The 23777-nt window shown below is 36.4% G+C and overlaps 1 protein-coding gene across 1 annotated transcript in view; it reads right to left on the bottom strand.

Moving 5' to 3' along the window:
• Positions 1–23777, bottom strand: part of CFAP47 (cilia and flagella associated protein 47) — a 259804-nt gene that overhangs the window by 190820 nt on the left and 45207 nt on the right. Inside the window, exons 27-33 of the mRNA XM_059840326.1 lie at positions 17210–17310; positions 15047–15178; positions 14048–14297; positions 13040–13246; positions 12259–12352; positions 11579–11719; positions 8876–9071 (exon numbers count right to left, since the gene is read on the bottom strand). Coding sequence (XP_059696309.1) covers positions 8876–9071; positions 11579–11719; positions 12259–12352; positions 13040–13246; positions 14048–14297; positions 15047–15178; positions 17210–17310 — 1121 coding nt within the window. The remainder of the gene's footprint in view (positions 1–8875; positions 9072–11578; positions 11720–12258; positions 12353–13039; positions 13247–14047; positions 14298–15046; positions 15179–17209; positions 17311–23777) is intronic.

A 23777-nucleotide genomic window follows, 5' to 3' on the forward strand; every position in this document is an offset into this window, starting at 1 on the left:
TAGACAGTAGGAAGCTCTGTCAAATGGAAATGAGTGGGAAATTCTGGCAGATGTTGCCTTAAGTGGATTATGGAATCTCCTTTTTCAGAGATTTTTATAACAGCAAATACCTATTTAGTACACTAAAGGTATATTCAGATTAGTCTTTGTACATGAGAATAAAGCAGATTATTTCTGGTTTCATTCTCCATTTCTGGGATTTACTATGGGTTTTTTTTAAGTTTCACTTAAAAAAACTATAGAACTGTTTTTTTTTTTTTACTGCAGACTGTAAAAACTGGCTTTATACCAAGGATTAAAACTCTTACAGGATCAAATTTTTGTTGAATCTACCAAGTTTCAAAACTATTTTATATAAAAAGTAAGAAAGACAATAAATCTTTAAATAAAGTACTGTATTTCTTGTGAAGATTGGTCTGCTGTTTTCAAAAATAATAAAAAATTTAAATTCTTGCCATCACTTGAAAAATCTTTATGTCTAAAGAGGCGCAAGAAATACCAACAATAAATTTTCCATTACATAGCCACAAGCAAAATTTTCAATTTCTGAGTTACTGAAAAACAGGAAAAAAATACAAAGAGCTAGGCCACTATTATACGAGAATTTTCAAATAAACTAAATACAGTCTCATAAAAATCTTGAAACTGATGGCCCTTTGTGATTAAAGGCATGAAACAGGGCTTTATAACAGGGCTTTATAAGAAAGGAATAAATTAGACATTGTTACTAAGAGTAGCAATAGAATGGTGCTATGACAGCAGTCTGTATAAGGAGGCAGGACACCAAGAGTAGGAACTAGATGTTGTTAAACAGCTTATTGGAATACACAAATTTGTCAGCAAAAGAAGAATCAAATCACAGTATTAAGCAGCAAACTCAAAACAAAGTATTTTACACAGAATAGAGATTTTACTTTAACTTACTGTTTTAGAACACTGTGATACTACAAGTCTGCATAGGCTGAAAACACAATTAAATTCACAGAATGGAAATCTAGTACAGCATCACAGGAGGGCCATCTCCACTTGAAGGGGTCCTGAATTTCAAAGCAGGAAGTCTCAGAGTATGCATAAAGCATTTCTGTACATTTGCAGTGTTACTCATCTCTAAGCAACTTCTTTTGAAGGTAGAATTCTGAGCTACATCGACCTTTAATATATCACAGTATGTCCTTCCAGTGTAAACTGTGCAATAATAATGGTTCACATTATTATACAGCAAATTCTTACTCTGGAATCTGAAAAATCTCTGGAGGTGGAACTAATCTATAGCTATAATAATACCTATAGTCCTGTTTCAGTAGCTTAAACCTGCTACTGAATAATACAAACATTTACAGAAGAAATATGTAGCAATAACCTTTCCTGCACATGCTAACATTAGAACCAGAACAAGCTTTGAAATTATAGTACTGAAGTATTCAATCCCAGAGCATAAGAAAGATGAGATGAAATATGCCTTTGAATAATTTTTGAAAAGTCTATTATTTATTACTTAAAACTAAAGATTTAGAGATTGATAACTTATCTGCCTTCAGAACATATAGTATGTGTAGCTACATTTATCTTAACATGGCAAACAAGTTAATTTTATTTTATTAGAGATGAAAGAAAAATTACAGTTCCTACTTCAGGCAGGACACAGGATACAGTTCTTGCTCATCAAAACTGATAATTATTCATCTAAGAATGCTTGAAATATCACTGACAGATCAAATTAATACCCCTGTCAATTCACAATTCTAAGCAGAAAAGTTCAAGAAGCACCACATGGGGCAGTAACAGAAAAACAGAGATGTTGGGGATATGTCTCATTTATTCCCGTCTGTTGCAGAACACTTTTACCCTGAGGCATGCACATTCATCTTTCTGCTCCTAAAAATAATTTCCTGTAGTCTTTCTATGCAGTTTTGTTTTATTTTCACTGATTCTTATCCTAAACAAAATCTTCAGTTGACAAATTTCTGAGGGTTTATGTAGCACATAAGAGCAGCATTATTTATATCAGTCTCCATTTCTTTGGCCTTCAACAGAAAACTCCCCCCACCAGGGTGAGGAAGCCCCACCAAGCCCATATGACCCCCCCCAGGACCCTGAACATCCCAACAGCTGGACTACTGCTGGAACTAGAGCTGGTGACTTCTTGCATTCCCTCATTCTTTTTTTTTTTTTCTCTCTTTCTTTTCATCTCACCTCTTTATCCAAAACCACTACCACACCCTTACAAAGTAGGTCAGGGACTAACATATCAACTTCCATGCCAAGTGTGTGCTTTACTACTAAAACTGTGAAGCTTTGCAGCCCCTGACTTTTTTCATTCCTTTCAATCATGAGCATTTCTGAATCTTGGGTGCTCCTTTCACTTTAAGGGTGGGACCTCACACCACGGCATTTCACTTTGACATCATTTAGATTTAAAATGCTACAAATCACAGCAATTCCTTACAGCTTTGCTGGCTTCTAGACTGGCTTCACAATGATTACTATCCTACCTTTGTTTTTTTATTTAGTAAAACAAAAGTTAAATACTGCTCTCAATGAAATTTATTGTTTGATACTTAAAATAAATTAACAGAATCTTTCTGAAACTTCACAGGCTGAAATGTTTTCTCCTCAAAAAATATCTGATGTTGTATTACTAAATCCTCAGCTATACCACACTCAATATATACATTTCCCATGCACTGCAGAAGTAGCATTAATTATACAAATAATCAGAATGCATATTTATTCCAATTAATATACAAGACTGACAAGTTCCCTGTTTGGCTAAAAGCAGAATTGCTGTTTAGACATTTCACAGTGTATTGCAAGTAAGTAAAATTTCTTTCTAAGCATCTGTCTGATTATTTCTCATTAGAAAATTATGGTTTTGAGGACCAGCATATATTTCTATACATATAAGCATTTTTTGATATAAGCATACATGTCTACAAACACACATAGGTATGTATATACATGCATATATGCACACACAAACATGTACAAAATATACATAAGCCTAAGAGTTTAGGCTTTACTTTCTTCTTTTAATTTGTTTTTGACAGGTTTTGAAACATGAACACTTTGAATGTTTTCACTATACAATTCCATGGATTACCCTCCTTTGCACTTTTATTTCCCTGAAGCTGCATAATGCCAGACATTATAAATAGTACAAAATAATTTTTATACTACACAAATATATAAAAAGCTAAATGAAACATGAAGTTCTGCTTACCTCTCAATGGCATGTGGACTTCAAACTCAGAAAATTGTTATTTTTCTCTTTTTTGTTAAATAAAAATCTGATATGATCTTGTGAGTTTTTCAGGTATAGGAAAAAAACATGGAGTGCTCAAACCAACAAAGAAAGGCAAGCAGGACTGAAAAGTCTATTTATTGGACTTCATATTTACATCTTATGTTTCATTCTTATGTTGTGCTGTGCATGTCAAGAAATATAACACAGAAAAATGGCTTAAAACTTTTCAATTTATATTTCAGGAAATATTTTCCAGGATTTATCACTCAAGAACAATGTTCTCTTTTTCCCTTTGTTTCAAGTCAAACTTTTTATAATCATGACAGCAGTTCATTAGACAGTCTTTTCTTCTTCAATTCAGCCTTTTATTAAGAGTGTAAAAAGTAAGATTCATTATTTTGGAAAATACTGTTTTGCAGTGATTCTAAATGAAAAAAATTACATTAAATTAAATGTGATTCTTCCCTTCCACCCTGCAAAGTGTGACAGTATTCTTTAACTCTAGTTTTTCAGTTTTCTCTGAGAACTATTAAATTGAGAAGCTAAAATCAATGGACTCCCTAAATATCCTTCCTAAAACTGGGGAAAGAAAGGAGAGAGGACAGAGGAGAGGACAAAGGGCAAAGAAAAATTCATGAAAACTTAAGAAAGAAAAAAATATACTACTGAATTCCTATGTCAGAAACAACCTTAAATAAAAGTTCTATAAAATCAGTTTTAAAACAAGAATTGCATTTAACTCTCATACAATTTTTTGAAGATCTGTAATCACACACTAAAATATCTCCTCCCCTAACATTTTAACTCAGATGTCATACTGAATTGATATCAAAATTAGAAAATAGAAAAATAAAACCACAAAACCCCCAAGCTCACTAACAGTGAAGTGAATAAAATGCATAAAACCCAAAACTTTTCTAATAGGAAGCAAGAATCTTGCAAGATGCCACTATGCCTAAGATTGTCAGACACATCATTAGATTATGGATTAGAATTTCTCTTCCCTCTTCAGCAGATTTTCCCAGTTAAGTGAAGATGTATCTGCTCTGGGGACAGCTCTTGAATCTCAGACATAGATTGACTCTTCAGGTATTGCTGATATTTACTGGCTGTCATCTTCTCTAACAATTTTATATTAAATATAGAATTATTCATTCTATTCAAAATCTTCCTGGAAGACACTGAAGAAAATTCCCTATTTCCAAAAACATAATTTATCTTTTTTAACCTCAGTAAGAATCATAATTAATAAGGAAGAGACATACAGCTCCTCAGGAGACAATTTAATTCACCAATCTGCAAGATTTTCTACCATTTAGGGACTACATGATTTGAATTACAATATCCCAATACTCTAGCAACTCTTCAAGGGTTTACTGACTGTTACTTTTTCAGGTTATTAGCAGTCAGTCTTTCAGAGAGAAATGTTGAAAAGAAACATGAAGATAAGGAACACTAAAAGCTAAACTAAAAATTTATTAAACTCAAATAATTAAAGGAATTAATTATTCCTCTTTATCATTACTATGGTTCATATAATGCCTTAAGAGGGTACTGAATCTTATATTTCATGCCTAATTATAGTCTCAGCATAACACAGCTGCATTTCACAATTTTATGGCATTTGGACTCGAGTTTCAACCTTGCTTTCCAGTTTGTGGTCAATAAGACATGGTACAAAGCCTGCCCTTCCAAAACACATGCCAAGATGCTTTTAAAACATTTCTTTTTCAGCAGCAGTAAGGAGAGAAGATGTGGAGACACTTATCTCCTCACTAATGTTCTCTATAGGCTACTAAGATCTTAATTCTTACAAGAGGAGAGTTCTGATGAATGGCATGGTTATTTCCAGCTTCAGAAGACTGTAATAAAGATGAATATTTGAAACCTCTCTGCACTACAGTAGCTTAGGCTTTTCTCACTGTCACATTTCACTTTAAGGAGCTTAGATTTCAAAGGAAAGACTGAGAAATGTGGCCTGGATAGATCTTCTTTTTTTTTTGTGGGAATTGATCACCCAACAGACTGCTTTGAGCTGAAAACAGCAGGTCAATACATTTTGCTAGTCAGGGCTCAGTATTCAAAGCAGGGTGTTTGGATGGTAGTATTCAGGAACATAAATGTTAAGGAAAAAGTGGTAATTGCTCTCTGATCTGCAATGTAGTAAAAATTGGGAAAAAAACCCAAAAAGCTAATCCTTCTCTTAAAATTAGCAAATAATAACAACCAAAATTCAAAACTGAAGCTATTTGAGACTTTCTGCTGAGATGCATGAACACTTAATATACTCAGACATTTTTCCTTATGACACTTAATTTCCTCTGGAAAAGCCTGCTTAAATGCTTAGTTTAAAGCTAACATAAATTAAAATGTCAAATTATCCAAGTATAAATTTAAAGATTGATCTTAACATCATAAAACTTAAAGGACCAAAAGCATATCAGATTATTAAATCTGCCAAGGTATATAAACCCTTCTCCAGTGCATGATCTTAAGAAACAAGTTCAGACTGATGACCCCTGGGGGATATTAGACTCCAGGCAGACTTTGTGCCACTGACCACAACCCTTTGAGCCTGGCAGTTCAGCCTAATTTCAGTCCACCTCACTGGGCTCTTAGCTGGCCTGTACTTCACCAGTTTGATTTTGAGGATGTTACAGGAGGCTGTTGAAAGCCTTGCCCAAACTGAGATTAAAAACCACCATGCTCTCCTCCATCCACTGAACTGGCCATGTCATCATGGAAGGCAAGCAGGTTCATCCAGCATGATTTTCCCTTTGGAAATTCATGGCAACTACTCACAAAAATATTCCTGTACTCTGCATGCTTGGTAATGTTTGCACAGATTATTTACTCCATCAGCATCCCAAGAGACAAAATGAGGGTGACTGCCTTTGAAGCTTCCTGGATTCTCTTTCCAGATGGGAATAACATCTCTCCCAAACTTTCCCCCTCAGATTGTCCTGACCTTTTCAAGGCTGTTGAATGTGACCTTGTAATGACATTGGCCCCTCAGCACTTGGTGATCCCCATTGGGTCCCCTGGGCTTGTGTTTGTCAAGGGGCTCCCCAGTCTGATCCTCCTCCACTGAGGCTAAGTCTTCCTTGTTCCAGATTTTCCCATCCATCTCAAGGGCCTGGGATTGCTCAGTGCTCAATCTTGAACAGCAGAGACCAAGGTAAAAAAGAAAGCATTGAGTCCCTCAAGTCTTTTCTGTGCTCTTTGCCTTCAGATTCTTTGCCTCATTTGGAAGAAAGAACAGCACAGTAGCAGAAACCAATTCATTCTGAGACAGGAAAAGCAAAACAAGATAAAGGAAAGTGAAGGTTAAACAGAGGATTCAATGAGATATTGAGGCAGGTCTTCTCTGAAACAAAACAGTGTCAGATTGCACAACTAGAAGCTTTCATAATGCAAAGGCATAACAGTAAGACTATGAATTTCACAATTTTTTAGAATCTCCTGTCTTTATTTTGGATTATTAAATCATTCCCAATGCTCATTTATGCAGTTTGGGGAGAGAAATGGAAGCAGAAGCAAAAGAAAAGGGCATGCTTATGTGCATACATCAAGTTATTTTTCTGGGCTCTACAGAAAAGAGAATACAGAACTCATGAATCAAAAAACCTATAAAGAAACTGATATAGCAAGGCAGTATCTGTAACTTCCCTTATGCAGGAAGTATATATAAACTCTGCCTTTTCATTCCAAACTTGCACCTCTCTGAAAGCAGAAAAGTGAAGTTGTGGGTGGGAAATGTAATGCAGATAAATGTCCCATGGCAGTAATCACAGAATTTATCTTCACCTGTGACCCAGAGTCAACGCTACAGTCAGATTTGCACTAATTAATATATCAACCTAATGAGTTATCTGTACTAACAGCATGATTTAGCAGAAGTTATTATTTTCTGAGAACACCAATATTGTAATTAAATTGTTCTTCTTTGGTGCCAATTTTGGGGAGCCTTTAGAACTAAATAATTGTAAAAAAAACCTACTTTACAATTGCTAATAACTATATGATGACTAATTAAAAACAGGTCCCTCATTTTTATATTATAATTCATTACCTACTTTTAGGCAACTAAAATAACACTTTCCATAATTGGCTCCTTCAATGCATCCTTAGTACATACTCCACTTGGACATCTGCAGCTTTTTTTGTCTGGTAATATCCACTAGATCTGCACTTTAGAATTCAGATTCACTCCTTAGAGACTGTAACTCAATTAAAAGTTTAATGTTAAATAAGATATATTTTGGCACTCAGATTCTCCCCACTGAGCTCCCACAGACCAGAACAAGGCCAGCCACACCTCAACATCCACGTATTATTGGAGCCTGCAATCCAGAGAACATTTGGGGAGGAGGAATTTATCCATGCAGCATTTACAGTGAGCCACAAAACTGGCCAGGCAGAGCCATTCTCTCTGCAAGTTGTCATCTACACACAGCAGCTCAGAAAAGCCCAGCAGAGCAGTGCTGGCAGCTGTAAGAAAGCTCCACTAAAGCAGGCACAGATAATAAAAAATAACATTGCAAATACACCCAGGGCATGTTATTTAGTGAGGGAGCTCCCTGAGTTAATCACAGGACCAGACCCAAACTATGTAAAAAGAGCTAGTTTCTGTTGGATGCAGGAGGTACAGACTAACACTTCCATCTTACCAGCAGAATTATTCAACATATTTGAGAAGAGCCATTACAATTTGCTTCTACACAGTATAATGAGAAAAGCAAAGGGATAGTCAAACCATATGCAAAATAGAGATTCTGCCCAAATTGGACTTATGGAATATGACATCCAAATAGATTATCCATAATTGAGAGAGGTCAGAAATCACTTGAGGCATAAAATGACACTAGAAAATTTTTTCCACATGTGGCTTAGGAGCCATTCTGGAAGCCATCCCTGCTTATCACCAGACTGGCCTTTCCTGGTGTTCATCACACACCCAAAATTACCGCTGAAAAAGGAAATTAAGTTAGGGTCAAAAAGTAAAAGGAAAAAGTCATGAAAGAAAATAGAAACAATAATTACTAGTGGTTGAACAGTTTATCAGATTTGACTATCAGAACTTCCTAGATCAGTCTTAAACGGAAAGGGTAATTTTATCTAGCCTTAGTCAAGCAACCATGAGAGACAGCCTGGTCTTGCAAGCAGGATAGGATTTGTAATCAGGAACCTTGATCTCTACTGCCTTCCCAAATGTCATTGAATAAAGGACATACAAAAATATTCTAAAAACTCTGAAAAGCTAGCTCTCAAACATGTCACATAAGCACATATAGTAACAACTGTGTCTGACTATAAACAGAAATATGAAGACAAAGCAATTACTGCTAGCACTTCCTGACTTTAATGGAAAGAGAAAAGTGAGAAGGTTCACATCACCCTTTATGCCTAGTTAAAAACTGTAACACAGAGATTATCATGAATAGTGCTAATCAAAAGATGCTGATCTTGGAACACAGAAACACAAGGAAAGGAAATACATATGGGTAGGCAATAACTTAAACCAAAAAATACTTTCAGTGGCAAGTTGTCACACTATCTCTATGAGAAACAATTGCAAAAGTCTACAAAAGGAAAATTAGAAGAAAAAGCATAGTGAAAGAGTTATCTCACCTCTCTGACTACCTTTCCACACAATTTTTCGATTTTTCTCATAATTTTTATTCAACCAGATGAGGATGGTTCGTTCATATCGAGAATATACGTTACTGGATAAAGGTTCTGATTTTATTCCTGGCATGTTCTGCAAGCTTTCCAAGCTCGATGGGTCAGGAACCATACGGCAAGAAACGCGTGGAAGAACAAACACCTGAAAAGATAAAAAATGTTTTAAAACATGAACTGTAAAAAGAATTTCAAGCTGACAGATAAAGAAAAAAACAAACACTTCCAGCTCAAAAGTTTTTATAATTTAGGGAAGGCTTAGGAGATTGTACATTAGCACCCACATAACCCACATCACAGGATGGTGAATGGTCTTGAAGTCAAGACAAACACGAAGCCGCTGAGATCACTTGGTTTGTTCAGCTTGGAGAAGGCTGAAGACTGACCTCACCACAGTCTACAAATTCCTCAAGGAGGGCAGAGAAGAAAAAGGTGCTTATCTTCTCTCTCTGATGATCAGCAATATGGACACAAGGAAATGGAATGAAGCTGCAACAGGGCCAAGATTAGATTTTAGGAGAAGGTTCTGCACTCAGTGGGTGGTTGGTCACTGGACCTGGGAAGTGGTCATGGCACCAACTCAGTCAGAGTTCAGGGAGCATCTGGAGAATGCTCTTAGTCATATGGTTTAGCTTAGGTAGCCCTGTGAGGAGCTGGGAGTTGGAATCAATGCTCCTTATGGGTCCATTCCAATTTGAGATATTCTCTGAGTCGAAATATTTTTTGTTTTCAACTTTTCTCCAAGTTTCGATGAACCCTATGAAACCATTAGGTCATCTGTATTCCAAGGATTACTCTGCATATTCTACCCAAAGCTCTAATTGCTGAATTACTTACACTGATGTCCAGCACAATCTATAGAACCATTCAAATTGCATCATTCATGACCCAGTTGCTTATTTAAGTCCAAATGACACTGATTGTTTCTCCTGAAAAGACTCACATTAAAGGTCTAAAATAAAATTCAGGGAAGAACTGGTTTCCTGGGCTGCAAGTGCATATGGGGGGGCTCATATCCAGCCTCTCATCCACAAGCACCTCCAAGTCCTTCTCGGTAGAGCTGCTCATGATCTGTTCATCCTCCATCCTGGATTGATACTGGAGATTCCCTCAACCTGACTGATATAAAACCTGATTGAATCAAGGCATTTCAAGCTACCTATTTTTTAGGATTTCATCTCATCAGGAAAAAGAAATTAAAACCCAAACAACAAAACACACACATACTATTAATTTTGGTGGGGTTTTGCTCTGTGCTAGTCTGTCAAGTACCTATGAATACTACAGCAAATGGAAAGAACAGCAAAGTGACTTGCTATCTGGTAACTATGATTGCATTTTTCTAAACCCATGTTCCCGTGTGTCCTTAAGTCATCTGTCTCAGCCCATGTACACATAGTGTTTCATCTCTATTTTTTATTGTGCTTTCCCAACCAATAACCACATAGTAAGAGAACAGTTGAGGTTGGAAGGTGGCTCTGGAGATTGCCTGGTCCAAACCTCCTGCTCCAAGAACAATCAGAGTGCTTTTCCAGGATTGCATTCCACTGGGCTTTGGATATTTCCAAGGACAGTAACTCCACAACTCCCTCAAGCCATTCTAATCCATTCTAATGTGTGACCACTCTTACAGGAAAAAAGTTTCTTAACTTTAAAGGCATTTCCTGCATCTCAGTTTGTGCCTAGTGTCTCTTACCATGTCATGAGGCACAACTGAGGAGTTTGGCACTGTCGTCCTTACAACCAACCTCCCCTCAAGTATTGAAACACATTTATTACATACACCCCTCCACCTGAACCTTCTCTTCAGGCTGAACAGTCTCAGCTCTTTCAGTCTCTCCCTAAATGACAGATGCTACAGTCTCTTAAATCATCTGTGGGATCCTTCACTGAAGTCACACCCCAGTACATCCATGTCTGACTTGTACTGGGAAGCCCAAATATTAGCTATATTTTTAATCTCTTTTCCATCCCTTGGAACAGAAATGAATAAATTTTTCTCTTAGGCACATAAATGCACTGATCATTGCTGAGCACATAAGCTTTACTTTGGACAACATGGCACCCAAGATTTTTCTTTACCATCAGTAAAAATAAAATTGAACAAAATTTGAGAAGTTTATACTGACCAAGATGATCATGTTTTAAAAGGAATAGTATTATAAAAAATGCTTAGCTGTTTAAAAATTCCATTCAAATGTAAGGTAATGATTGCTACAGTTAGACATTTAGGCAATTATGTCTAGTGTAAAAGGCTTCTAAGCAAGGTAATACAAAAGCATGAAAGAGTTTTCTTTACTCGCACAAATATTTATATAGTGCAATTCTATATTTATATATTTATATATTTAATTCTAATTTATAATTTATATATTTAATTCAAATTTATATTTGTATATTTAATTCTACAAAATGCAGACTGTTCTAATATAGCATTTCCTAGTTAGAACATATTAAAACACTTATAAGGTTTTAAAGAAAATTAAAATATTCTCATTCACTCTTTTTTCCTTCTCTAATGGAGAGAAATAAAATACTTACAAGATGTGTTTGGAAAAAAATAAACCTCCAGTATACCACAGATCTTTTTCAAAATAAAGCTTTTAGCCATCAGTTCCCCAGAATATGGTAGTAAATATATCTGCAATTTACCTTGTACATCTGCAGCAGCACATCTGTCCAAGCTCGTTTGCTCATTGCCTCAAACGCTTTGTTCTCCAGAACAAAAATACGCCTGCTACTTAACTTGCCTGAGCTTCTCATGCTTCCCCTCCTCACTTCAGGTACAAAACACTTCAAATAAAAGGAAGGGAATTTTTTTCAATATTCACTTCACCAGTTTGGATAGGAAATTCACAAGAGGACAATAATGAATCAATGACATAAATGGGTGCTAACATCTACTATAGTACAGTAGTGACCAACATTAGAAATATCTGCAGTTTGCTGCTATCTCAGGAATAAGACCCATAATAAAGAATTGACAGGAGTTGAAAGCAGCAATCAGAAAACAGGAAAAACACACAAAATACTTAAAGATGGTAAAATCTGTATGATAATCAGATCTCTACTTTAAAACATATCTGTTGGACATAAATATCAGGTATTAACAGTATGAGAAGAAATTGGAAAAACCAGGGAGACCAATGTAAATGCTGGAGTCAGCTTAAATTCCTACTTACTCTCACACATGTGCTTAGAGTTATGCAATTCTAAACAGTCACCACAGTAAGAACACTCATGGTCCACCAAGAACTTCTACTAGTATCCAAAGGACTGAAACTGAGCATGTGGGCTTTGTTAAAAGGAGAAAAACCACCAAACCTACCTACCCTCAGTCCAGTATTCACTTCAGTCCATAGCTCGTAATCTTCTGGTGCAAGCAGAAATTCTGGCATAACATGAGGAAGATATGCTCCTTTCCTTCTGAAATAACAAAGCAGGAAAAGTTAACAGGAAACATAATTAAGAGAAATCAATGTTTTTCAAGTTGTTTTATCTTTGGGTAATCTCCTCTATCTGAATAGCCTCTGGAGGAGTGATCCAGCTCCATTAATTGCTTAGATGATCTTCATGGATAGAAACTCATGTTCAATTCCTATGGCTACAACTACACACTTAAAGAACATACAGCTCTGGACAGATTGGCTTCTTTTTGAGCATTGCTGCTCCAGGAAGTATTTATTATAACACAAAACATCAAAACAAATATTATCCATTACCATGTGAAAGTCAAATGAGTCATCAGGTTCCACCAAGAGCATCAGTGGAATGGCAAGATCATGAATGAAAAACTTGATCTGACTGTCCACTGAGCCTGTCTAAGAAGAGAGGCTACAAGTCGTCTTTTGCAATTAAGGAAGCAGAGTTCCTGCAGAATTCCTGTGTTGGATATAGCCCTACCAAAGGACACTTTGATTAGTGCAAACTGCAGATAACCTTGGCAAAAATAAATTAAAGGTTATAATACATACATCTTATCTCACTAAAATGATAAAGGAAACCCTGAACTCACTGTATATCATCCAGTTAGAACTAGGCTTGAAGAAGGCTAATTTTAAAAATTGGAAAGAAAAGGTGCACACATGGATATCTCTTCATACTTGTACTTACTTGAGGAAGGAAAGCAATTCAGAATGCTGCCAGTGGAGTTGGAACATTCTTTCTACTGGATCAGGGGACAATGACTGGCTTGCTGCAATGCCTGGTATTGATTGTCCATTCAGATGCAATAACATTTCATAAAAACCCTTATCTTTGTCAACCCTTCGTTTAAAATTCTTTTCTTGTGCAACGGTTAGCTGGACTATACACACATCACTGGGAGAGAAAAAATTTTGATATTATATTGATATAATTTGATATGATTCTTCTAAATGCACAAAATGAACTACAGTTACATGCATCACAAGGCTAATTTAAGAAACCATGAATTAAAAACAACAGCAAGGAGGGTTGAAAAGTACAGCACTTTTCATCTTTACAGGACTTTCATAATAAAGTAAGGATTTTGAACTGCATGGAATATTTATACCTTCATAAATAAAAGCTTTCTGCCAAACATAATTTGGATTTTTATCATGTTTATAAATGTCTGTGCGAGTGTTTACCAGCGGAGTGGCTTCTTCACTATTTAGAACAAAGCTAGATAGAATCAAATAAGTGAGGCCACCACAACTGATATATTTCCAGGGTGCTTGCAGGACTCTTGATTATAAAATATTATTTCTCATTTGTTTCTTGATCTTTAGATTATGTGGGGGGAAAAGACATTGTTAAAGAACCTACTTATGCCACCAAAAAAGGGACAAATATAAGAACTGTTTTCAGTCTCAGAGGAGAATCAACTTCAGTTAAGAAGGTTACATGTGGTTTGAACTGCATATTTAACACACACTGCATTATGATACACAGTATCATAGTTGAAAATGTATTTTAGAAAGTAAAATCTAACATCTGGATGACATTTTCATATAAGCACCATATAGAAGCTACAATTTTGATAGAAAACTGTGCATTAGAGTGTGTTTCTATTCCTTAGATCACACCCAAACCCCTTGAGTAGATCTGTTAGGCTGTTATGAGACAGACAGGAGTTAGCTCTAAGCAGGTATCAATTACCTTCTCAGTGAATAAGGTATGGAAATGGGATTCTGTCCCTTAGGCCAGCCAAAGAGTGTGAACCAACTCTTGACAGCATTTAGGGTCTTTTGAAAGAAGATGTACTCCTTCTTATCTTCATCAGGAAAAAATGATAATTCACACTTATATCCTTTCCCATCACTTTTACTGTCAGTTTTACTCTCTTCATGTGGTTTTTCATTCTCTTCACTTTCATATGCATCACTCTCACTTTCATCAGTGGCACTCTCTGAACGATACACACAAAATAAAACATCCAGAAAGATTTATTATTTCCCCATTTTTGTCTAGTACAAAAAAATTCAACACAGAATTGCTCACAAAGAACAAAAAACTGCCAGACAACAAATGATCAACTTACTTTAGGAAAAAACAATTTAAATTACATTTACACATCTTGGGAATAAAACAAATGACATATTGAAATTTCATTTCACTTTCAAAAAAAGCATTACCCAACCAGCAAAAAATAAATTCAGGCATGGCTTACAAAACTATAGCCAGAATCTTAAAAGGGTCAGTCTCACACAGTTCCAACAGACCCAGCTTTGCCTGTCAGTCACAGCAAGTTCACTTCAACAGTTATTGTACAGGTATAACTCCCACTACATCTATAAGACTTTAGACTTTTCTCCCCTCTGTTAGGCTTTCTCGTTCCTAAATTCTGATCTGTGCATGACTAATATATTTTAAAAACTATTAGTTATTAACATCAACAAAAATATCATTGCACAAAAAGATAACTTAGAAAACAAACAATAGTCTTCCTTGCAGAACAACTAACTGAGGTGACTCCATCCTTGAAGGTGTATTTTAATACCACTGATGCAGTTTCACTAAATGATGCAAAAATAAAATTAATTTATACCCTTGTGAATTAAAAAAATATTACAGGGATTTAAGAAGAAAAAGCAATACAATGTGGAGAAAAGAGGCTAATTCTTTATAACCTCATTGATTTTATGTGCTGTACTATACCTGATTGAGAATCTTCACTGCTTGAGACACTATTTTCACTGAAAGAACTTGTGGAATAGGAGGTATGTGAAGGTGATGGTGGCATAAAACATGGTTCTAGAACTACTTCTCCAGTGCTGAAGTCTTTGTTGTCTGTAAGAAAAGATTCAAGTTGCAGCTGAGAAAACATATTTTACTGTCTGTGCTCTAACACAATATAAATATCTACTCCTATATTTTTCTAATTCATGCTTCAATTAATCAAGTAACAGTTCTTATTTGACTCATAAAAATCTTACTTTGGTCATTATTCTGGGGTCCAGAAAAAATTTCATGCATTTTAAGGGTTTTTCCCCATTATATGTACATTTTACAGGATGCATCTTCCTGCTTGCTGAAAAGCCCCTATGAGAACAATGCTAGTTCAAGAATTCTGTGTCATGAACAAAATACTCTTAAAGACTTCTTGTTCACAGCTGTGAAATGAGTCTCTCATCATTATCCAGCTCTTTCAGACTTGACAACACATATTTTACAAACAAAACTCAGAATTAAACTTTATCAATCCATCAGCTCTGAAATAACAGATGTTCTGACATTCTCATGTTGGCCTAAGATAGGATTAAAGGACCCTCTGTCATCAGTTCAAAACAAAAGAGGCACCAAGTTTTCAGAGAAGCAAACACACCACTAAGAGAAGCAAGAACTCTCTATGATTATCTTTTAACTTTTGATTGCTGGCACTGTAATTTTTACTATCTGTAGGAAGTAAAACAAAAGCTCAGTGTCAGAGAGGAGGCAAAGCCTTCCTGGTTACCTTTCAAAGGCACTGTGTTGTATGGATAAGCTTTGGTCACCCATTATACAGTATTCAACACCAACACAGTCTATACAAAATCACATTAAAATACTCAAGGAATTTAGCAGTAATTACTTGCTTCAAAACTGACACAAACCAATAAACAATCAATGCAGGACAGAAATATCCCAATATTAATGGGAGATCATTTATTATAAAACCATCACTCCATTTTTGGCTTAATCCTCAGCGGAAATCTACAAAGCATCTTTACAAACAAGCTAGCAAAAATGGTATATTGGTCACAAAAAATAAAGAAAAGAAAAAATTACACACTTATAAGAAATAATAATTTTTCCCCTTCCTATCTTTATGAAATTGTGCTATGATCCCTGAATGATGTGGTACTTATACCTATCTTCTTCCATTTGGATGAAAAAGACCAAACCATGACCTGTCTTCTTGCTAATCCCTTTCTCAATTTCCCAAGTATCAATTCTCTTTTCTCTTGAATACTCTCAGTGACACACTTACTTTAAGTTGCAGTCTTAGAATTCATTCTTTGATGCTAAATCTGTCTCAGATCTAAGAACTTACTTGCTTACTTAAAAAACTTCTCTATTTCATCAAAACACATCAGATCATATAAACAGCTATAAAAAAAAATCATCATTTACCCCACACATAAGCAGGCTGGCTAGATGGCCCCCAGAGATCCCTTCCAGCCTGAGTTATACAATGATCCCAACCTTGCCATGAGCACAGCCACACACAGAGATCACAGATCACTGAGGCAACAGAGATGGGTTCAGCAGGGGGGACACAGGCAGAGATTTAGAGACAGAGGCAGGCAGAGGGAGGCAGGCAGGGAGACATAGTGCAGACAAAAATATTTCTGCTCCCTGACCACGAGTTTTTAATAGGCCTTAAAAGATAGCTGTGCCCTTCTCCTTTCAAGGACAGGAATTAAAAAACCCTGAAAACTATTCCCAATAGGCAAATAATGACATCATGTGGTTTTTCTTTTGCTTCAAAACATATGATCACTGTCTATCAATACAATTCAAATTAACTTATTCCCTAATGTTTTGGCTGATTTCCCTATTCATATTTAAAACACTTCACAAAACATTCTGTAAGATTTCAGTTTGTTCAATATTTTTCAATAAATATGAACTAATCATTTATAGGACAATCAACTTGTCCTCATTTTTAACAAGGAAACTGAAGCTATTAAATGGTTTAAAAAGTTTAATTGCAGTATTACCCTGCAAAAAATGACGTAAAATGCTATTTTGACAATCACATTCCTGTTATCACCCTGAAAACACTGGTAATACTAAGGCACATAAGATAATTTTAGAGGCAGAGTTTTGACTGCTTACTGCTTCTCCAGATAAATTTTTGATCAGAGCTGTGCAATGCCAAGTAGGGGTATAAGGTGAGAAGACAATTGTCTGCTGTTCCAGCAACCTGAAATGAGAACCTGTTGAAAACAAAGCAGAAGTTACCATTTTCTATTTGCCAATAGTAATCAAGATATTTTTCAGCACAAATGGACAAAGACAGAATGAAGTTATCAGAACTCCTTCATTCTTCTCTAGTGGTTGAACAGATTACGCAGGTGGGACTGAACACTTCAAAATGCTGAATTTTGGTATGGTATTTCCACTTCTTAGTTTTACTATGAGCATGGGTGTATCATCAGTCTTAAAGAGTCAGCAGAGATTTAATGAAATAAATTAACTCTGTTTTTCTAAAAAGAAAAATAAAAACTACTAAAATTACAACTGACATTAATAAGTCTCCTAAAGATGCCTAGTAACTTGCTAAATAATATGTCCTACAACTTCTGACAAGGGAAGTTTTCTTGAAAAGCAACTTCTATTTTGATGCAGCTTTTATTCTATAAGACTTTACAGAAATGTCAAAACAAATATTTAAAAATAAATAGATTCAATTTAAAAACAATAGGATATTGACTGCAGTTGCTGGAATATAATAGAAATTGATGTCCATGCTCTGATGTTCAGTGGAGTGTCTGTTTTACCTGCAGCAACTTTATTGATGTGCAGCAATCCACCTTTTAACCCTCTTTTTGTACTTCACCCCAGTCTCTCAGTGTGTAGTCAACAAGCAAATTATTGCCATCAATGCAATGCTGGGAGCCATCTGTATTTATGTTCTTAGCTCATTGCAACTGACAGGTAATTAAACTGAGCTTAGTCCTATGTTAATAAATAGCTGGGTTTGCAGTCCTTATTTACTTTTTAACAAACATTAATTTTAATTAATTGTTTTGACTAAACTGTCAAAAGTAAAAAGAAAAATGTGTTTTAATTATTCAAACAGCATGCTGATATCCATCTTGCTTTAATACATTGAGAATTATGCATATTGAAAATACACCTTTCACAGAAAAAATGAATGTATTTTCTAGTTCCTTGAAACAACCAAAAAGAAATTTATATTTATTGCAAATTTAGATTAATATTAGAAGATATTACAAGACCTCTCAGATTAATTTATGTATAACATAATTAGAATTCACAGCTTTTTTTTTTTTTTTTTGTGAAATAACATAATCAAGGAAAACATAAATGTTTTAAAAGTACCAGAAGGTAGTTTTGTTTCCTCCTTCATACTTCAGTCTCCAAACACAACATTCTTGGACATCACTTTAAAGGCAAATTTAATAAATAGAGAAAGGTTCCAGCAAAATCCATAGCCAACTTTCTTACAGGTAAATATTCACATTGGGATTCCAATTTGATATCTTTCAGTCATTTAAGTAAATAATCCAGCTCAGCAATGCTTTGGTTTGCTCTTAGGAAATGTTAATCCTTGGAACTTGGCTGGGGTCAAGGCAAAGGCTCTGGCCACTTGCAGCATATTTCTTGCACCAAACATAATTCTTTCAGCTTTTATTCAGCAAAAAATCTCAGCAGCAGAGCATCAGCAGGACAGATGGCTGTGAGAGGTACATCCACACCTACCTGTGTGCACAAAATGTACAACTGCACATGCTCAAAACAAGTGTCAGGGCTTGTTTGTTCTACCTTTACCAAGCCATTGAAAGACACACAGGATCAATAAATACTACACAGAAAGGTTTTCAACTACTAACTCATGACTTTACTGTGATAAATGGCAACTGTCAATACTCTGCAGGCACTCAGGTGAACTTCAGACAACTGAGTGAGGGGCAGGAGGGGAAGAAAGCTCCACAGAGGTTAATGAGAGACAGCTCTCAGGCTCTCAAGTTACATGAAAGTAACTCAGATGTCTGCCTTATCAGACTCAGTCAACTTCCTGATTTTCTCAGTTTGAGGGGAGCACCTCAGCCACTTCCATCCTAAATGCCAGGCTGAGATTCAGGGAAATCTTCATTCATGCTCTGATTTGCACAGTAATGTAACACAGAAAAGTGTGCTTGAGAACAACTGCAGTATATCTGAACCACTCACACAAATTCCATGAGTGAAACTACTCAGAGCAAAGGAAGTAACTGCATAATGTAGAATATAAAGAACAGCCCCAAAACACAACACCTGTGAACAAATAAATCCCTCAGAGCTTGTGGTGCTGCCACAAGCAAAGCCCCTCCCTGTTCATGGATGTGCCTCGTTGGCTGCTGTGGTAACACAGTAAGACACACGAACACACCCAGCCAACAACAAACAATGCACATTTTGAGGAGGGGGGGGATGGATCCTGCAAGTCAACAACTGATTCTGCAGCTGATATTGACCATAAGGATCAAACTTCCATGGCTGTGGCTGCATTGTGCAGGAGATGGTGGAGCTCAGGACTGAAGGATGTAGAAGGAACTGAAGAAGCTGTTGTGTGGGTCTTCAGCTGTGAGAAAAGAAGGCTCAAGGGGATCTTGTCTGTGTGCACAAATATCTGATGGGAGGGAGTAAGGAAGAAGTAGACTCTTCTCAGTGAAGCTTAGTGAGACCACAAAATGCAGAGAGTACAAATTTAAATACAGGAAATTCTATCTCATCATAAGAGAAGAAAACAAACTAAAACCAAAACCATGAGAGTGGCTAAACACTGGAAAAGTCTGCCCAGAGAAGTTATGGAGTCTCATCCTTGAAGATACTAAAAAAACAACTGGGCAATAGAGTTGATTCCTTGAAGAGGGGCTGAGATGATCTCAGGAAGGTCTTTCCAACCTTAAGCATTATGTGATAATAAACATCAACTCACTTATTGGCCACCTGTCCACTTATCACTAAGTACTTTATAACCCAGTAAGTACTTTATTACAGCATTTTCCCAAAGTGTTATTTGAAACAAAATTCAAGAATGAGTCTGTACCTAAAAATTTCATTTGAGATTTAAATAATGCCACTCCATACACAAGGACACATGGCAAAAAAGTGAAGGTGCTAGGAGGTAACTATTTATCATATGCCTTTGAAGAACTGAGTCAGAGGGCACCAGACAGAAAAGCATGCGCACTAGCATACAAATACAGAAGAGAGATTACAAAGACATATGCATTCTGTACATGTAAAAGCATCTTGTACCACTGACCTTTACTTACAACATCATTAATGAAATGATGTTACAAAACTAGAAGTCTTGTACAACATATTTATTTTGTATTTGTAGCAGAGTTTAATCAAATGTTAGAAAAGTCTGTATTATTCCATTGCAATGAAAGGTACGTGTACTGTTAGCAAATGTGAAGTTACTAAATACGTTAAATTATTCAGTGTATTTGGTTTTATAATGCTTACTAATGCAAGTAAAAAATTTGTTATCTACATGAACCATCATTGCCACTGCTACTCCAGTGTTTTTTCCCTAATGCATATTTCCAAAGAACACAAGAATGGCCATTAAATATATTGTGTTTATCAACATCTGAAACCTGCTGAGCACCAGAAGTAAAGCTCCAACTGTGATGACAAAAAAATACCATTCAACACTGTAAAACAAAGCTTATATAGAAGTTCTTTCACTTCTCTAAATGTAACTCTGGGGATTATTTTCATTAATTTGTTTAATGTGGAAAGACAAAAGAACACAAATCAAAATACATTTATCTATTTTAATCTGTTCCATGGAATTTCAGGTGTTTCCTAACTACAAACAAGTGATTTTTTTGTATCAGTGTATCCCAAATGTTCTAAATATGCAGGCATATTTAAATAATCTTTCTTCAATAGTATTCATTAGGAGATGCAGAATATCACTAAATTTCTAATGAGAAAAAAAAAATCCAAATCCATTAGCATCTAACTAACAAATTCCTGTAGCAACATCATTTGTGTAAACTAAAAAAAAAAATATTTAAGAAAAACTCACACTGCCAGTTTAGGAAATAAAACAAAATGCTTGTAGAAGTGATAAGTGACAAAAGAAAACCTTACCTAAGAGTGTGGCATTTTACAGATCTATAAGAATAGAGAACAAGTTAGATGCTGGGAAGCTGCAATTTAAATACCAATAAAGACCTGCCCTCCTCCCTCCCCTCAAAAATCCTAGACCAGATCCAGAGATGATGGAACTGGAAGAGGAAAAGATGACCCATGCCAGCTCTGCCATTATTCACAAATAAGCAGTTCCCCCACACCGAAGGATTCTTATCCTTTGTAGCAGGAGCTCAGGCTTCCCCAGCAACCAACATAATACAACAATGAATAATGGCTGACACTTAATTTCATGCTATATGTAAGACTTACAGCTGGGAAAGCATCCACATTTTTTTTCCTAGAAGCAGCAGTGACGTTAGCACTTAATTCCTGAATAAGAGATGCTTCAGCTGTCAGGGACCATCACAATGGCAGAAAGCCACAAGCACAGAAGAGAACAGAGTGATTAATGGGTTTGGACCATCCTTGTTTTCAAAAGCTCTCCCAACTATCTGAGGTAAAATGCCAACATATTCTTAGTTCAGATGAACGCTGCAAAGCAACATGCATATATCAAGCACTCCAATGTTTCCTAGCTCCCTGCTTTCTCATGAAATGTGAATGATATTGAAAGAAATTGACAGCTCCTGCTCTCCCAGGCATGCCAGCAGAATACACGGATTTGACATTTGCCAGCAGTGCCTATTAAAGAGCTGGATGCTTTGGGCATTCTTCCCAAAAGCAAAGGAATGTTTTCCCCTGTGAGACACTGAGATCTGATGGACTACCAAAACAACTGGAACCAATCCATAATTGGGTTAGTGACTGTGTCTCAGTGCTATCATATTGTTATTAGAGGCTACATTCCCTGACATTCTCTCTTCCTGAAGTTCCAGCCATGAATAATGTGAATAAATTCAGAAATTTCATGAGTTTCCATGGCTTCCCAGTGGTAGAGGAAGAGGGAAGGGAGAACTGTAGAACATGGAGGAAAAGACCTCAGTACACTTGTGTCACCAATGACACACCAACCTATCTATGCCACAGGCAGGGATTTTAGTATATTTTTCTGCCCAGAGCACCATTTTCTTTGATTGCCTGTTTACTACTTATTTTCAGAAATAGTAAGTTAAATGTTATTTCAATCAAGATGGCAGAAAAATTTCTTTTCTGCTAAGCTCTTTGTATAATCATCAAATTAAAATATATAATAACAATAATCAGTGAACAAATATATAAACATGCCATGTTTGCAGAGGGGTTTTTTTTGCAAAATATGTGTCATAGCTAAATATTTCTCCCATTTATTAAATACTTGCTCAAGACAGTATTAGATTTTATGATAACTTTTACTTCTGAACTCCTATCAGTCCTATGTAAGGAAGAGTCATTTCTTCTGCTTTAGATTCAAAGGAGCAAAAAGAAAGCATAAAGATTTAAAGTAATATTAGAATTATCCAGTTATGCATTTATTAGAAATTAATGCACTTTCATATGTACCATTTTATGGAATCTGTGCACACAGTAAATTATTGCATAAATGACAACCATATATCTCTTCAGTTTTCTTTTACAGTTCAATTTAATATTGCTTTATTATAAAAAATGATTGCCTGTCATCTTTCAAATGTTTTCTGTAAAGCAGGCAAATCCAACATTATCTATTCTCTAGCCAATGTTCACTCTGTTTTAAAGCAAAAAAGTCATTATTATTATTTAGGACTAAGTACAGGCTATGTGAATCAATCCTACTGACAGTTTAGACCTGAATTTAGAAAAGCAAAATACTACAGAGCCTAAGTGCATTGGTTTTGTATGGCCAGGTTTTGGTAGTGAGGGGGGCTACAGGGATGGCTTTGAGAAGCTGCTGGAGGCTTCCTCCACCTCCATCAGAGCCAACAGCAGCCAGCCCCAAGACTGATTTGCCACTGGCCAAGGCTGGGCCAAGTAGAAATGGTGGCAAGACCTCTGTGATAATATCCTTAGGATTTTTTAAAAAAGTTATGGCACAGATAGAGAAGAGGAGAGTGAGAGTCAGTGAGAGGAGCAGCCCTGCAGACACCAAGGGCAGTGCAGAAGGAGGAGCAGGAGGTGCTTGAGGTAGCAGAGCTGGGATTCCCCTGCAGCCCACGGCGAGACCATGGTGAGGCAACCCAGGGAGGGCACAGGGATGCAGAGATCCACCTACAGCCTATGGAGGAGACCCAGAATGAGGTACAGGGATGCTGAGAGGAGGCTGTGAACCCATGGGATGCCTGTGCTGAAGCAGGCTCCTGGCTGGGGCCTGCAGACCTGTGGAGAGGAGCCCATCCTGGATCAGGTTTCCTGGTAAGACTTGTGACCCCAGGGGGGACCCAGGCTGTCCTTGAAGGACTACACCCCATGGCAGAGGGTGCAGCAGTCTGGGGAGGACTGCTGCTCATGGGATGGACTCACACTGGAGAATTTCATGGAGAACTGTCTCCCATGGAAGGAAGCCCATGGTGGAACAGGGGAAAGACTCCTCTCCCTAAGCAGAAGCAGAAAAAATGTGAGATGAATAGACACAACCCCCATTCCCTGTTTCTCTTCATTGTTGGGGAAG

The sequence above is a fragment of the Haemorhous mexicanus genome, chromosome 2 (genome assembly GCF_027477595.1).
Source record: "Haemorhous mexicanus isolate bHaeMex1 chromosome 2, bHaeMex1.pri, whole genome shotgun sequence".
Classification (NCBI taxonomy): Eukaryota; Metazoa; Chordata; class Aves; order Passeriformes; family Fringillidae; genus Haemorhous; species Haemorhous mexicanus.